Source organism: Callionymus lyra, chromosome 15, assembly GCF_982586985.1.
Source record: "Callionymus lyra chromosome 15, fCalLyr1.hap1.1, whole genome shotgun sequence".
Classification (NCBI taxonomy): domain Eukaryota; kingdom Metazoa; phylum Chordata; class Actinopteri; order Syngnathiformes; family Callionymidae; genus Callionymus; species Callionymus lyra.
Window position 1 is genome coordinate 24,350,710 of NC_141832.1, and position 17,914 is coordinate 24,368,623.

The 17,914-nt window shown below is 38.3% G+C and overlaps 2 protein-coding genes across 4 annotated transcripts; one reads left to right on the forward strand and one right to left on the reverse strand.

Moving 5' to 3' along the window:
• Nucleotides 1-1,620: 1,620 nt before the first annotated feature.
• On the reverse strand, nt 1,621-9,505 carry LOC148065489 (cytoglobin-1-like). Of its 2 annotated transcripts, XM_087809214.1 has the most exons (5): nt 9,458-9,505; nt 8,488-8,611; nt 8,275-8,417; nt 3,666-3,897; nt 1,621-2,144 (listed from the first exon to the last, which is right to left on the reverse strand). In XM_087809214.1, the coding sequence occupies exons 3-5, from the start codon at nt 8,415-8,417 to the stop codon at nt 1,980-1,982; spliced, it is 540 nt and encodes a 179-aa protein (XP_087665340.1). In that variant the 5' UTR covers nt 8,488-8,611; nt 9,458-9,505; the 3' UTR covers nt 1,621-1,979. The 2 variants fall into 2 exon arrangements, with proteins under 2 accessions (XP_087665340.1, XP_087665339.1); XM_087809213.1 differs by lacking the exon at nt 9,458-9,505 and having other exon boundaries at nt 8,488-8,657.
• A 160-nt stretch (nt 9,506-9,665) lies between these two features.
• Nucleotides 9,666-17,420, forward strand: LOC148065490 (phosphoribosyl pyrophosphate synthase-associated protein 1). Of its 2 annotated transcripts, XM_087808925.1 has the most exons (12): nt 9,666-9,741; nt 9,821-10,051; nt 10,332-10,384; nt 10,469-10,535; nt 10,621-10,793; nt 10,858-10,973; nt 11,045-11,100; nt 13,227-13,372; nt 13,946-13,987; nt 15,562-15,632; nt 15,913-16,059; nt 16,557-17,420. In XM_087808925.1, exons 2-12 carry the CDS (start codon nt 9,969-9,971, stop codon nt 16,713-16,715), a joined length of 1,113 nt encoding a protein of 370 aa, XP_087665051.1. In that variant the 5' UTR covers nt 9,666-9,741; nt 9,821-9,968; the 3' UTR covers nt 16,716-17,420. The 2 variants fall into 2 exon arrangements, with proteins under 2 accessions (XP_087665051.1, XP_087665052.1); XM_087808926.1 differs by lacking the exon at nt 13,946-13,987.
• The last annotated feature ends 494 nt before the right edge of the window (nt 17,421-17,914 follow it).

The window sequence follows — 17,914 nt, forward strand, 5'->3', positions numbered from 1 at the left end:
TACATGCAAACCTATGACTTAAATACTTTATAAAGAGATTGTTTCAGAGTTGTCAAGGTAATGTTAAGGACAGATTCCACTGGTTGCCTCACCCAAGAACTGCACTAGTTCCTGCCCCTTTTGCACTCACATAAGGTCTGTTGAGGTCAACCTCTTTACCCCATAACACAAGATGGACGTTTTTATTTTATTTTCAGCAGTGCAGTTTAGTGAAGGACATTTTAAACTGAACGCTGTACTTACTATCTTAGCCAGTGGCCAACAGCAGTCACCGCAGTGAGGTTTATTTACCACCTTGTTGCAACTTTTAAGTGTTTAATTCAATAACAAAGTAATATTTGGTACTCTTAATTTGACATCCTCAAAAAGATGTTTTGGAAATAAATTTGGGTAAAACAAAAAACATATAAAGTATTATTAGGGATTGACGATTAATGTGAATTTCTTCTAAACAGCTTCTTCTGGTTATCTGTCTACCAGTTTCTACTTCACCAGGTCAGCAGCTAGCAACGTTTTTATTTCGTATTGTGATGTAAAAACTGACAACGCATCGTCAGTTTGCACTGATGTTGAGCTGGAAGGAGAAAAGATAACTCAAGAGGACGCATCATTTCGGAAGAACTACCCATTCAAATTATTATTTTGATTGTGTTACAAGAAGAGTTGCTTTGGTTTTAAGACAGTTTCCACTCGAGTCTTCTTCACATGTTCATGGCAACTACGATCAGCTATTCAGAGTACTCACGGCCAGATCTTGTTGCCAAACCGGTGGCGAAGAAGAAGCGCGAAGGTGGTGAGGACCATCATGGTGGTACACATGGTTTTATCTTGGGGTTCTCTCGCTTCTCCAGAACTTCTCCTGGATCTGCACAGTTCCCATTGAAAAGTTTGTGGTGTGATGACTACAAGACTATTCCTGTCTCTCCTGCTCACGATGAGGAAGATTAGCTGGAGGGATTAGCGGAGATAAAGACGGAGGGTTGGATCTCTCTGGGAGCACTGAGGTAAATAGAGCCGGCTGTGTGAGTCATTGCTATAAAAAGCAATTCATCATGACACTTTTTGTGAAATAAGAAAAGTTTCGAGTGTGCTTGAAAAACACAAAAAAGCACTAAAATGAGGTAATGAAAAAAACGTTTAATCAAATAAATGAATTGAATTGTATCATCAACTTTTTATTTTTATTTTTTAATAAATTGCAAAGGCTGTTTACATTAAATCCCTGTTTGTCGCCTTGAGTAACACGAAATTTAATGTAAAAAATAAGTTCCCATGATTCTACAGAAACTGTGGAGCAACACGTTACTCTAAAAAGAAAAAAAAATAGATTAGGATAATCTTATAAATCATATTAAAAATATTTTATTGATTTATTTTATGATTTATCAATTGCAATAAAAAAAATGATATTGTCTTAAAAAATATTGTTCAACAAATGGGGTTACATTATTTTAATAGACATTCTAATAAATATACAAGTAAGAAATATATATATATTATTTTTTGAACCACTTATAATATTTGACATTGACATTTGACAAACCTTACCTTACATTAAACAGAGGTTATTTAAAAGGTGTAATCAACACATGAACAAAGGGTTAAAAAAAACACTCAACGCATCTTTAATTGCACATTTTACTGCAAAAAAGTAGAATTCCGATACAAATTTTAGCTATAACGAGAAAAATGTACAGATATTCCAGTTCACAATTTTGATTGGTAAAAACACGGGTTGATCACATTATATATTCAAAAAAGACACACATACATGGCAGTAATTTGATACACACATTCATTTAAAGGCACATTTGTGTCAAATGTGACCCCTTGTTCCAGTTTTCGCCTTCATAAATCCATCAGTACATAAGGAGAGGTCTACGTCTAATGTAAACATTCGCGGCAAGACAAATGTGTTTTTATTTTTTTTGCAGATTGTGTTGCTTTTATGGTGCACTGCTTCTCACCGATTGATTGTGTTACCCAGAGGAGGTGGAGATCTTTGGCCAGCCCAGATCTTCGTAGATGGCTGTCACGTTAAAGTAGAGCGTGGCGAGGAGTTTAGTCCAGCTGGCGCCAACCTCGGGAGTCACCACATCCGAAAATTCCTCAGCCAAGACTTCCAGGATGACACTGTTCAGGATCTGTGAAACACACACCATGTGATTGAACATCCACGGACAACATCCACGACAAACAAGAACAAAATAACTAAATATCCAATCATGCCATGGTTTTATGAAAATAATATATTAAGTCATGTTTACTGCATATTATTTTATTCAATATATTTATTAATGTATTTTATATATAAATACATTTAACGAAAAATAACAAAACAAGTACATATCACTTTTAATTTTCTCTGTATTATATCTAAAAAATACTCACAAATTCTATATATATAAAAAAGATATGACATTAATAACGATTATACATGATTAAAATAAATACTTAAAGAAAATGGGTACAATTATTATAAAGTTAAAACAAGTAAAACCTTTTTTATATGATCTATTTTATGCTTAACCTCAGGAGGGCCACATTAATGCAGTCAGTGGGTTGCATGTGTCCAGGTGGCCCAGGTCTCATACAGTTGCAGTGGTTCTGACATAGTAGTAGTTGGACCGCAGTGTTCCATAATGTAAAACTTCATGTATAATTTGGAATATAGAGAACAAACAACAGACATGGCAGACAAGAAAACAACACCATTTTGGGCACCATCAAAGCAGATACTATTTTACGAAAACAAATTTTGGACCAGTAATGGAACAAACCTAAATGAACCCCCTATACCACAAAAGCACTAATTGAAAAGAAAGCAAGACCTAGAACTGCTCCCTGTGGAACTACACCAAAACAATGTGTTACGATGACTATCCTCCTGACACTAATTATCATGATTGTGTAGTTGTGTCTTTACTCCACAATAAACTAACCAATAAAACAAAGCAATAGTGTAGGTCAAGCATGTAGATAAGTGGTTCTGTCCCTGAGGATAGCATAGGTGTGTTCTTCTGTTAGGTGGAACAGGAAGATTGGCGAGCTTGACCTTGTTTGAGGTCAAACATTCCAGGAATTTCAAAGATAGGATCTAAAACATCTGTGAGGTCAACACTTGAGGTGAGGCCATTTTTCTTGTCAGTAAAACCAATGAACTAAAATAATTCAGAGCATAACTTAAATTATTTGATTACTTCTTCATCTAAACAAAAAAATCAGATAAAGTATTTATAAAATGATTATTTTTTAAGAACATTTACTTAAAAAGAATAAATAAATAAAACGTTTTTGTTTTTCGTTTATATTTTTCTCAAACAGACTAAGAAATGAATAATTCAAAAGAGCGTTTTTGTAGCTTAATATTAACTAACTAACTAATCTAACTTTCTTGTGTAAAGTAATATGTCTTTGCATTTTCAGCTGAAAGCATTTGTGAATGTGAATTGTGTCCCAGTGTGTGGGTGTGTGTATCCTTTTGGATCAATGAGTGGGTTTTGTGTTTGTTTGTTTTTTTATCTCTCCCGGTGTGAAGCAATTTTTGTTGCTGCCTTATGCATGTAAAGTTTATGTAACCGTCTTTGACACACATACCCATTGACTCAAGAAGGAACTCCTAAATAACTGTGTGGACTGAGCAGGATATTTTCTGGACGCCTCACCTTGAAGTAGACGGGCTCCACCTTGTGTCTGATGGCGTGGGCATTCGACAGCTGCTTCAGTGTCGACGCCACTTTCTCTGCGTTGTCCAGGTTCTGCACCAGAGTGTTGATGGCGTTCATGACTCTGCGAGCATGTTTCTTGAACTGGACGCTCTGCTCCAGCTCCTCCACGTCCTGCACATGCCTGAACTGGCTGAAGAATTTTTTGGACGAAGGGAAGTTCCCAAAAAACCTATTGAGAAGAAATGTGTAGAGCTGAATAATTGATGAAAAAGTGCTTTTTTACTTTTATGTTAAGAAAGATTTTATGTAGTAAAACAATAAACTATATCTTCATCTTGAAACAAAATCTTGGAATATCTGACTAAACAAGATGTTTTCTATCAATCAATTTTAAATGTTTTACAGTTATATAAGTACTGTATTGTAGCTTTACTTTTTCCAATCCTAAATATTTGCTTTTAATTAGTCACTTCCTTCCCACCCAGTGTGTTCAATTGACAGGTAATAACACCAATGCTGTGTCTCAAATCGCATACTTGCGTACTCAAAGTTAGTATTTTTAGTGCGTAAATGCGTCTCAATTCTACTAAAACACCCACAAAACTGAGTATGGTCGATGGACACCATCTACCCTAAACAGCCGCGAATATATTATATTTTGTTTCTCATTTTTTTTCTTTATTTCTTCTTCCAAACTTGCAAAACGTGCTGCCATCAGGTGTCGGTGATAGTGTTCCAACAGCTGGTTGCGTTGAATAGTAGTAGAAGAAGAAATATTTCCTGTTAGTGCGTAGCGGCAGTTACTAGTTACTAGTTAGTACGTACACTATCCTGATGCATACTAACTTCTAGTAAACTAAGAGAAGTATGCGATTTGAGACACAGCATCAGTCTGAAGCAAATTAGCAATCAGAGCTCCTGCAGCTTCTGCATAAGCTTCTTAGTTCCAGTCCGTGGTGTCAGATGGTTGTGATTCGTATGCAGGTAATGTTTTTTTGTTTGTAATTTCTCCCTGATATTTTTGAGCTTTAATTCTGTGTATCACTCGAATCCTCTGCAGGCTTTGTTTTTCCTCTTCGAATGGTTCTTTAAATTACTACTTTGTGTTTGGATTGTCTTTGCATTTTTTTTGCATTATTAGTCCCGCGAGGGGAAATTCGGTAGTGCTTTTGACAGCCATTCACACATACTGATGGGAGTAGGCTGCACACCTGCGCCAAGTCTACCATCAGGAGCAATCAGGGTAAAGTGTCTTGCTCAGGGACACAACGACACAAGCTTGTCTGGAGCTGGGATTGAACCTGCAACCTTTTGGACTGCAGGCAACCACTCTACCATCTGAGCTATGACGCCCCCATATTTCCTATCTATGTGTTTTCTTCCATAATTGTTCTGATTCAGATATGTGACCCCCTCCAACAGTCTTGAAGGGAGAAAATCTGAGAAGAATTCTGATAAGACTTCTCTTCGTCTAGGACAGGGGTGTCAAAGTGGTTCAGAAAAGAGACGAGAGTGCAGGTTCCTGTTTAACCAGTCAAACGCACATGAGTTAACGAATCAGCTGTCGGCTTAAACAAGCAACACCTGACTGACAATTTATTGATTCAGACGCCTGATTGGTTCAACTATTTCCTTTAATGACTATTTTGCACAAGCAATACCAGACTTCAATTTAAAAAATGGATTGAATGTTCTAATACTGGATGGTTAATTACAATGTATCCGCTCTTTTTGATATTTTTTAAATAGTGAACGAGAATTGGAGAACTGGGTAACAAAGATTCAAGTTGGTGTCGCCAACCTTCACAATTATTGGATGGTGAATCCGTTTAAACATCACACAAAAGGCTGGCAGGATACATTAACTCGTCTAATGAGGGGCTGTGAACTTTCTTTCCAACAAAAGCATGACCTGTGGTTGCATATAAATAGCCTCATTAAGGCTGAATACATTTGTCGCCTCAGCTTCTTATCTCCTCAAGATGAGCTAAAGTTTTTAGGCACACCATATGCTTCTTTATACGATGGCCTTGCTTTAACCTTCACAGCTGGAGGGAGATAACTCTCTGTGGCCAGCAGGGGAATATGAATGTTATGGTTATGGTTAAACACCATTCCTCAGATTCTTGAATGCCACAAGGGCTGCATGAAGGAATTTTCAAAGAAAATACATAAAAATATTTGTCCAAGTTTGTTTAAACGTCAATCATCTGATTCAAAACTCTTGACTTGCAGCTGCAGTTGGCTGCAAACCATCAGCTCAAACCAGCATGCATAGAGATAGAGATAACAAACCATTTTGGAAGGACATCAGATCAGACTTTTTGTCTGATGACACTGTTAAAAGTTAAATATGGATCTATTCACCGCCCAGTTAGATAGCTCAAATATTTAGACAACATTTTAAAAACATTTATCCAAGAATTTGATAGGATAAAAACAACTTTGATAGTGAAGAGAGTCAAAAGAAAGGGTTAATGAAAACGCAAACTGTAAGACACAAGAAAATAGGGCTTATTTGAACAATGATATTTGATCGAGTGTTGATATTACATTATAATAATGAAACTGATCAAATAGAGTTTTTTTATAATACTTTTTTAAGGTCATCTAACATGTTGCTTTAACTGTCTCTTAAATAGATATTGAACCTCTATTGTACTCATCAGTATATGTCTGTTTGTATAAAACTCTCTTTTAATAAACAATATTTACATTAGAAAATGTGCTGAAGCCCCATCTACTGAAAACAAGTTGTTTTTGGAGATTAAATCTTGTCTACCATAACTACATCACCTCTTCTGTTATTGGTCATGCATTGAGGTTTGTCCCTGCATGTCATCAATCCTGGAAGGCTCCAACTTGTAGGGACTCGTTGTATAAACAAAGCGGAGCAGGATTACAGCTGGCTAGAGGAGGAGTTTAGCTCATTTATGGGCTCTGTTCTCATAACCTCTTGTTCGTCGAGATTTCATTCGGAGGAGAACTTTATAAAGTAATAACTAAAATTATAGTCATGTTGAGTGATTTACTGCATCTTGGAGAGGAAGACTTCAACATTTGAAACATGTGAGTGAGTCAGGAGGGTTGGGTTTTCACATAAATGGCCCTTTAATATATGTAGTCATATAACACTAAATACAAATGAATACGCGGTTTTATTAGTATAATAAAAGTTTTTTTTGGTCAGCCTGTGGCAAATGTACAAAAAATGTATTTAAAGATTGTATTTTTAATAAGAGCTTTTACTATTTTAGTTCTACATGTATGCAAGTCATGTATTCTAAAAAGAACAATGTTGACAATCATTCAAATAATTAGTTGGCAAATTATTTTCATTTCAAAAATTCAAATATTTTTACACAATAAACAGTTTAATTCAACTTTCTAACTATTGAAATCGAACACAAAAATTGTGCTTATTATATTATGTAGCCAAAAAGATATGGAAAAATTGCAAGTTGAGAAAAATACAGCAAATGAAAATCTACTTTGATTTCATTGCCTTAATACTAGTAAATAGGTAAGTAACTTACTTACTTTCTATTACTTTCACCCACGCTGATTTATGATTGAAGGAAATACAGGCTTGTCCATATAAAAATATAAAACACGTGGAGAGGTACAGAGTAAAGTGATATGTATTGAAGTAAAAATTATATACAAAAATGCATTAACGAAGTCTTTGTACTAAGTTGCTGAATACCTCAAATGACAACAGGCAACAAATGTTGACCGACAAATCCTCCCTACTTTTGACGGCTCATTTTAGTGAACTTTGATTTGTTGTTATGTTCAGTGCTCCCTAACACAATCTGACTTCTTACAAAGTTTATATTTCTGTGAGTTACAAGATCTGTGACATGCTATCTTTAAATAATATATTTTAACAGTTAGACTTTATTAATATGTTGTCATATGTTCTGTAATGACGATTTGATGTTGACAGTCATGACTCACAAGCTCACTCAAGAACTCACAGGCTTTCATTTGAACCATTTCGTACGAGTCTCTATTTACCTCCTTTTTCAAGCTAGTTTGAAATTGAAATAATTTGTCTTGAAAGCTATAAACGAGTCTGTTTTTGACTTATCGCGTCAACTGGAGATAACTGTTGTGAAATGAGCCCAGTTTACAAAATCAAACTTATTGGTTAGGTTCAGTCATCAACACACACAGTTTGTGGACAAAAGTCAATATTTGTGAAAAACTTGGGAGTCCAGAAAAGGACGTTACATCTGCGAGACAGAGGGAGAGATGTATTGTCTGACATTTTCAGCTTCTCAAAGAAGCTTTTTTGAAATGAAGATGAGAGCTCATTAATGAATGAAAGGAATCAATGAAAGAGCTCCGAATGTAAGTGAATAGGAGAACGTGACAGCAGGAGTTCCACAATAATAGTTCAAAAGGTCACAGAGTTACTAAATTGCAATTGGAGTTTCAAACAGCTTTTGACTTAGTCACACAGCATGCAAATTAAGTCTTAACGGTGAGATGGAACTGTGAAGAAACCTTGGGCAGAACGATATTAAATCCACGTTACTGATAAAATCTGTTAAATTGAGGTGGAACATGGTGAAGCAGAAGGTGTCAAGTCTATAAATACCTGAGCAGAATGGCCACTCCAACCTCATCGCAGTTCACATAGACTTTTGACCAGGACTCCTGGATCAGCTGCCTCTCTGTGTCGGTCAGTGGACTGGGTCTCTCTGGGTGCTCCACCTCTCCTTCTCCCTGTAGCCTCTCCATCTGAGATGATAGGAGAGAAGGCACGTGCAGAAAGCTAGGTAAAAAAAAAAAAAATCAAAACAAACAGTACCTTTTGCTTGAACGTCTCTGGTGTGCGAGAGAGGATCTGATTTGCTTCCTGCCTCTTTCACAGTGGGTGTCTTTGCTCCCCACCACTGAATCTCTGCTCAGAGAGAGTGTGAGTGAAGACCAGGCTGCAAAAACACAAGACAGACACGCAGCAAATGAGGAGGAGCCTCTCTGTTTTACACCCTCTCTCTCTCCTTTTGATGGTTCCCCTCACTATACCTACCACACCAGGGTCACTGGTGCTGGAGAAAGTAAACAATAACACAGAAGAATAACACTCTCCCTCTGTTATTCTCACCACTATGATGTTACAAGGAGGTGATCAAGTTGCCATAAAACATTTTTGTCAAGCAGTGTTATGTCACACAGAAGTAGAATATATGACAGATCTATCTGGTCTGTTGACTTTGAAAGAAAAAAAAATGTAAAGGTAAATATGTTCATTTTCATGGTACAATCAGGGGTGGAAGAAGCTCATACCACATGCACATGTGGGTGCAACGTACATTAGGTGTGAACTTCAAGTTAATCATTGACAGCTTGTCATTTCTGACCAGGAAATATCATGTCTTCCTTGTATAACTGCAATATCATGTTTAAGAACAACAACGCCTCAAATACTTTCATTAAAATCGGTTACAGGGTGTCGTGCTACATGTTTTGTTCTTTTTAGGTGACGTTTTAACACATTGGAGGAGGAGTTTACTTACTTAACTTGGATGACATGGAGGCACTTTTACCTTTAACCCACATGTAATAGTCGCAACACTGTTGCTGCAGCAGTGGCGACATCTAGCGGACGTTCCGCTAACTTCTACTATTGAAAAGTACCTTTTAAAGTTTAAAAAAAAATACGATTTGACTTTCAGATACTGTGCTACTTCGTTACTTGCCCTTTAGCTTAGTTGTTTTTTTAGACACAAACTACAGTTCAACCCTAACTTTCCACTTCAATAAACCCCATTGTTTACCTGGTATCTGCATCATACTTCAAAAATGATGTTATAAAAACACACAAATATTTTCGATTTTCCAAGGTCTTTGTTCTTTCCAGCCGAATTTTCTAAATAAATGAATAAATGAAAAGAGTTGGGGTTCTCTTCGACTATCAAAGAAACGATCGCCATAGCACAGCACAGTATAACCAGCAGGTGGCAGTAAAGTTAAAACACCACCAACGAAGAAGAACACCAGACAAGTTTGACACAACCCGGAGACCGTAGTAACAATTGTTGCCACGGCGCTAATAAAACAGGTAACTTCTGTCTACAACTGAACCACAAACATCTTTGAATGACGATGGTTATGATTTAAAACGTTTTGTTGACCCTCAGGGCAGCGTTGTGGGCTTAGCCGGTTGGCTAGTTGATAAGAAGTTAGCACGTCTGCTAACGACGTCGTCCTAACAGAAGGTGCATATCGCTGCTAAGCGAACAAAGAGTCATTTTCGTGTCCAAGGAACCGAAACGAAAACCAGCCAAGATGAACGTCGCTAAAAGTGGATACCGAGTGTTTTCCGCGAATTCCTCTGCAGCATGCACAGAACTGGCCAAGAAGATAACGGAGTGAGTCCATGTATTTTATCAGACCAATGACACCATTAGAGTGACTTCATTCATGTCACTATAACCATGTCAGTCGTAATGCTTGATCCAGCAAGTGACGATATCTCAATGAAACGTGTGGTTAATGTTTGACACTGATACCGCGATTGTCTCAGTTGGATTCGTCAATATTGACTCTGAAACTGCCAGCTCAGGTCACGCATTGTTCCCCCTTCTATTACCTGCTGTCACTTTTAGGGAACGACGTGTGGGTACATTGACATTCTTTCTTCATTCGCAGGCGCCTGGGTGTAGAGCTGGGGAAGTCTGTGGTGTTTCAGGAATCTAACAGAGGTGAGGCTCCAGCTCAGCTTTGCTCATTAACATTTAAATCTTTTCAAGTTTTCTTATATCAATTGACTTTTTTTTTTATTGCAGAAACACGAGTGGATGTGAAAGAATCCGTCCGTGGACAAACTATATTCATAATTCAAACTATACCAAGGTAAGGATAGCCTACTATAGGTGGGATACAAAAAAACGATGTCACTCACTAATAAATCAATTCTGCTTTGATTTTTAAACATCAGAGATGTCAACACAGCCATCATGGAGTTGCTTGTCATGGCCTATGCACTCAAGACCTCGTGTGCAAAGAACATCATCGGTGTGATTCCCTACTTCCCCTACAGCAAGCAATGCAAGATGAGAAAGAGGGGCTCCATCGTGAGCAAGCTGTTGGCTTCTATGCTCGCTAAAGCAGGTAAAACTGAACCACAAGCTTAAATGAGTCCCATAAAAGTCACACTCCTTGTCTTGGCCTCAAGGTCTCACACACATCATCACCATGGACTTGCATCAGAAGGAGATCCAGGGCTTCTTCAGCTTTCCGGTGGACAACCTTCGTGCCTCCCCTTTCCTAATTCAGTACATTCAAGAAGAGGTGCTTCTCAGATTGCAGATGCTATATATGCTGGTTACAAATCATCATGATCTTTCTCTCTGTCCAATCAGATTCCTGATTACAGAAACGCCATCATTGTGGCAAAGTCACCTTCAGCAGCTAAAAGGTAATTGTTGGAAGAAAACTATATATATAGTTATAGTTATACGTTATAGTGCGTGAAAGAATATAGGACCCTACATTTTAATGGGGTGAATTATATTTTAGAGCAGCTAAATATAAATCAATACTGAATGTTTTTTTGTTGTTATATTCTACACTTACCTTTTATTATTTGCTCTTTAAGAATGTCTGTTTTGAAAGATATGTTAGGGCATAAAATGTTGATATCTTTCAAACCAGACTTTTTTTGGTATTGTTTATTTCACAAGTATCAATAGTAAGTAAGTAAGTAATATTTATTTATATAGCGCTTTTCGAGACCAGAGTCACAAAGCGCTTAAACAATCAAAACAATACTCAAAAAAGTACATACTTTCTAGTGTCTATAGATCTAGATAATACTGAGAACAACACAGGAGTTCCAGAAAATCAAGGAAAAGCCTGAACAAATAGAAACGTCTTAAGATGTTTCTTGAAGGAGTCAGTAGACTCCATCAAGCGCAGAGAGAGAGGAAGATCGTTCCAAAGCTTAGGAGCAACAGCCTGAAAAGATTTCTCTCCTCTGGTCCTGAACGGTGTGCGAGGAACCATAAGTAGATTCTGATCCACAGACCTCAGAGCCCGAGCTGGGGTGTAAGGCTGGTTCAGATCAGTGATGTAAGGAGGAGCCTGACCATGAATAGCTCTGAAAGTAAGAACCAGAATTTTAAAGTTGATCCTGAAAGAAACTGGAAGCCAGTGAAGAGTTTTAAGGATCGGAGAAATGTGAGTTCTTCTACTTGAGCGGGTCAGAATTCTCGCTGCAGAGTTCTGAATCAACTGCAGACGAGACGGCTCCTTCTTGTTAAGACATGAAAACAAACTGTTACAATAGTTCAGACGAGAAGAAACAAACGCATGGATTATAAACTCCAGATCATGTTGTGACAACATTTTCCTAAGTTTAGAGATTTTTCTCAGTTGAAGGAAACAGTTTCTGGTCAGTTTTCTGCAGTGTCGAACAAGAGACATCATTTATCAAATACAACACCCAGGTTTCTCAGGCTCAGTTTGACAGACTGACCTAAGTCACCCAAGTACTGACTCAACCCTGGAACCTTATCATCAGGAGCAATCACCAGTGTTTCAGTTTTGTCCACATTTAGCTGTAGAGTGTTTTTACTCAGCCATTGTTTGATTTCTAGCAAACAATTGACTAAGCTGTTCAGCCTCTGGGGCTCAGTTGGATCAAAAGAGCAGTAGAGCTGGATGTCAACAGCAAAAATGTGATAAGAAACATCTGGAAATCTCTGAATGATTTTACCGAGGGGAATCAAGTACAACAAAAACGATAAAGGACCCAGAACAGAACCTTGAGGGACTCCACACAACAGATCTGCCGATTCAGACCTAATTTGATTGGCAGATACACTAAAACTGCGCCCAGAAAGGTAAGATGAGAACCATTCTAACACAGACCCAGACAGTCCCACTTCATCCCTCAGTCTTCTCAGCAGGATCTGGTGATCAACTGTGTCAAAGGCTGAGGACAGATCCAAAATAAATATAATATTATTTTTTCCCATGAAGAACGCATAAAGAGTTATTCGGTTATTGCTTGTTTCATTAATAGTCTTCATTTTTATTTACCAACTTTTTTTTCTGGGAATAATCCGGAAAATGTTATTTATTTATGTTTGGCTTTCTGGAAAACAATACATTTCTACAGGCACCCCTGCAATCGTTGCAATTTTTCTTTAACAAATTGACCCAAGCCCTCTATCAGAGAATGGAAAAGTTATGTGGCCCTCACAGGAAAAAAGTTTGGGGACCCTTCAATTGACACACATTTTAACACCATAAGTGTGTTTGTTTGTCCTTTAGCATTTGTAATTTCATTTATAAACACATCCCAAAAACACAGTGAGACAGCAGGTGGCAGTAGCATTCCATCAAACACAGAAAGTAAAGAAGCAAGTTTGTGTCTCTGTAATTTCGCTTGCACACACACTCACTGATAAAATAGAATCCTTGGCATAGGTAACAAAAAAGAAAAACGTCTGTGTAGCTGATAATCGTTTTTAGAAACCTGTTTTTAAAGCCAATATTGTGGTTGTTGCAACTGTTTTGAATGCTTTGATTTCTCCTCAGAGCTCAGTCTTACGCAGAACGCTTGCGTTTGGGTCTGGCTGTGATTCATGGCGAGGCCCAGTGTTCCGAGTCGGACATGGCAGACGGACGTCACTCTCCTCCCTGTGTACGAAACGCAACAGGACACACAGGACTGGAGCTACCTTGTAAGAACAAAATAATTCTACCACCAGATTTCATTTCAAGTCCACAATCCTTTACTGCATTGCCAATAACATTTGACTGCCTGTTGTTTCTCACAGTTCAACCCGCTCATCCTCTAATCAATCCCAGCAAGGAATCTTGTTTTCCAAATTTCTGCAGATTACTCAGCTTGAGTTACTCACCATGTCATCCGTCATACTGCCTCTAAGCTAATGCAGCTTTTTGTTTTTGCTAACCATAGTTGTTTTGCTGTTCTGCACTCGTTCCATCAACCATGTTTTAAATAAAACTGCATGATTATGGATACATCCATGGCAAGTCCTGGGATCATTGTAACAAACAACACAATAGTGAAGCTAGCCCAGTCTTTAAGCTTCATGAAAAAGCATCACCATCATTTGGTAGAACTGTTTTTATTTTTTTATTTACATCCGTTTCTACTTTTACCCTCGACTTAAAAATCCTCTTGACCAACAAATGTGCACCCCGAGGGGATTTTTCACGTCCTGGATTCATGTGTTTGTAAAATATATTTGTGCATTTGTGTTAACGTGGTGTTTATTTGTTGGCGATAGCAGGCAAACAACAAGCTCCGTTCCCCGGCATAGAGCTTCCAAGTACGAGCGTAAACTTAACCTCCATCTAACTTCTCAAATTTCCTCAACAAGTCAATTTCTTTTGCATGTGTCGATAAAGAGTTTGTGTTGTGTGGAAAATGATGGTCTGACACAAAAGGATGATTTTTCCAAATCATCCCAGACTGCTATTTCTCAGACAAAACCAAAGCTCTTTATTATTGATGTGTTCTGATTTGACTGTTAAACCATAAATCAATCTAAACATCTCTTATTATTTGTATATGGACTCATCTTGCCAATCAAAACATGTTGCATTGATCCTGCTCTTCAGATTGATCAGTTTCTGCATGTGATCTGCGTAACAAAGCATGCTGTCGACTAATAACGCAGAGCAATCATTCTTGTCATTATTGTGATGGTTTCTGACTCAACATTCAATAATCGAAGCTCAAGTTGACCTTCCCTTCATGTTACTGTGCTCATGAAGAAAACTAACACGGTAGATCCTCGGGTAGTATTTGGTGTGTTCCGCTAACAAGATGGCTGTTTTTTTTATGAGGTCTTATTGTGACACTGCAGGATTTTCTGATGCTGTGCGACTCATGGTATTGAGCCAAGTGTTGTCCCGGGCATGCTTCCTTTCTGCTTTCAAAATGTAACCCCTTCACAATCGGCTTGCCTGGCTGATTGTTTCACTTTGTAACCACTACATTTACATGCACAGCAATTTGAGGCGCCCAATAAATGTTTTGTTTTTTTTAGAATTAACTGTAGTTTAGAAGCCCTCTAGGGAACAATATCTCTCTACGTCACACGTCAAACTCAATGACACAAAAGTCCAATATCTTGTACCAGTTCAAGGAATCAAAATGTTTTCCGAAAAAGGAAGTAGGAGGATGTTAAATGTATCTGATGATTTCTGCGTTTGTTCTTCACCAAAAAAAATCCTTCATCAGTTTCTCGTTTATGGTTGCGATCCATCAACTCCTTCCCTTATGTTAAACCCTGTCACCTTCCAAAGTCACTTAGAGTCGTGAATATGAGTCTACTTTCATTTGAACCAGACTCCTGTTTGAATGAAGCGCCAAACGTGACGGATGACCACCTCCAGTCTTTTAATCCCAGCTTGAAGTCTGGCGTGAGGATTGTGTGCATGTAAATGTAGGATGCGGTGACTAAGGACAGACATCCTGACTTTGGCAAGTGTGAATTCATGATCCGTGCTTGTGAGTGACCAGTGTGAAGCCGGACAGCCATATGCAGACTGCTGCTATATGCCTGCCACTGTTCTCCCGGGCGACGGTTGACTACGTCCGGGTCTTTTGATTGGGTATCCTGGGCAGAAAAACCCTGCTTCCTGATTATTGCATGGCATGTTGCTATCCACTACGTTTGGCATCTTACTCCAACCTCCAGGCGGGTAGATGCGGTAGAATGGGGGGAGGAGTTGATTCAGTGAAGCCTGATTGGACGGCTAGAGCTGCCATTCTAATGCAAAACATTTTCTCAACCCATTTTACCCAATCTACTGACTTATTTCCACTCGAGGGGTGATGTGGAGACAGAAAATGAATCTTCTTTTGATGAGTAACTTTGTGTTTTTGCTCTTATAGTGATGATGGCCAAAGAGAAACCTCCCATCACTGTCGTGGGAGACGTCGGAGGGAGAATCGCCATCATTGTGGTAATAATCTTCAGTTTTGCTCTTGTGCTTTGGACTTTATTCAGACTACAAATCTGAAAGAATATTTAAAGGTAAAATAAGATCGATAATGTGTTCTCTTATCTCTTTTCACATTGTTAAGCTGAAAAGAAAATGATGTAAATAATTATATGATATATATACTGATTTTGACTATACAAAAAGCATCTTTATTACATTTAATTTTTTATTATAATAAAAGTTGTTTAGAATTTCCCATTTTTAAACATGTTTTAATCTAAAATGTTTCTCGTTCTCCTAGGATGACATAATAGATGATGTTGGAGACTTTGTTGCTGCTGCAGAACTCCTCAAAGAGCGAGGAGCCTATAAGATCTACATCATGGCTACTCATGGACTCTTGTCAGCGGATGCGCCGCGTCTGATCGAGGAGTCCGCCATTGACGAGGTGAGACACGTTCGTGAAGTAGAAGTTTAACCAGCAGTCTCTGGTCCAGTTTTCTTGCTTCACATAACTTTAAGGCACGTCTGGGCAAGTTCGGCTTGGGGCCCCATGCAGCCCTCTACAGTTAACTGGCCATCTTAAGGTTGAGGTGAAACAGATCGTTTTGTGTTAATATTTTAGCAGTTAGATATTTGCATTCTTATAAATATGATTTACTTATTATTGACAGTTAATAAGTCATAAATCAGAAAACGTTTATAGCCACTGTAAATGCAACATGGGAATGTTTGTGGTGGTACAGAACAGAACAAAGAAGTGTGATTGACCTTTATTTCTCAGTGTAGAGCAATGTAATGTGTTCTTTGTAACGTATAAACTTGGAAGAAAGGACGCAGAAGAACAAGGGATCAGATCATATTTAAATGAATTGATAAAAAAGATGATGCTGCTCTTAAAATCCTTCACTAAATCTTTGGTTGACAATTGTGTCTGTGATGCAGGTGGTGGTCACTAACACGGTTCCTCACGAGGTGCAGAAGCTCCAGTGTCCTAAAATTAAGACGGTTGACGTCAGCATGATTCTTGCCGAGGCCATCCGGCGCATCCACAACGGAGAATCCATGGCGTACTTGTTCCGCAACATCACGGTGGACGACTGAGGCAGCATCACACGCACAGGGTGAGATCGGCACAGAGGCGACGGCGACTCTTAAAACATCTGTTCGCCGTGATCAAAAAGTCATCATCTGTGTTGAGACATGCACTTTGCTTCAGCGTTTACGTTTGCTCGTGCTTCGGTACGTCATGTTGACTCCCTAAAATATATTTATGCATCTACCTTTGGCACCTTTCTTCTCCTAAAAGTCTACCAGAGCCGAAATAGTCTGGATGAGCCGCAGAACTTTCGGCGACAGTGGACTACTGACTCAACATTTCTAGCTAATGAAGATGAAATGATTGAACTTGTTTAATTTGAGTCAAAAAATCTGGTTTCATTTCTATTTGGTGATGTAGGTTCCCTCTTTTTAAAGTATGGTGTGTCGGTGTGTTCATGGTTAAAGAAAAGTCATCTAAATGATCCAGTGCCTGTGAGCTAGAGATGACCAGCAGAGACATTAAGAGGCAGAAGGACTTGACATGTGGTTTGCTCAGGGAAATGTATGTTTAAAGTCAATAAGAATGGTGTCACGTGTGTTCCTTAAGGTGTGTTTCTTCTAAACGGTTGTCACCACGCTGGCTGTTGTCGCACACATACTAAAATGCAAAAAGTGTTAAATGCAAATCCACGATGTTTTCACTCCCAGCCTGGAGAAGATTCACATTTGTCTGTTTGTTCCAATAATAAAACGCTCTTCTCCACGTGAGCTTTTGTTGCACATGTTTGTCTCAAGTTTTCTGTGAAAGGTAGACGTCTGTTAGAGATGAGTGAAGATGAAGAGAGTGACAATGAAGAGTTCAGCATGTTTGCAGCTTTCTTTATTATCATCTTTCCTGCATGCGTCTGATAGTCTAATATATCAAAATATTTAGACAATAAAGATAAAATAAATTATGCTGATTAAGTTAAATCTTTAGCTTACGTTTTTATATTCACAGACTTTATGAAAACACTTTAGTCTACTTTATTCAATTTAACAAATGGTCAATATTTCTGTTGTTTTGGATTCACAAATTCATTTTAAAACCGACACATCTTTGGAACACAGAAGAGAAGTCACAGTTCAAAGATTCAATACCTGACAAGAAGTTTCAGTCACGGTTCCAACACTTGTTCAAAACTTCTCAGGTTTCTGTTTCATCTCTGAGGAGCTTTGACCAAGTCTGGGAGCGGAGACGAGCGTCCAGATCCAGCAGGTGA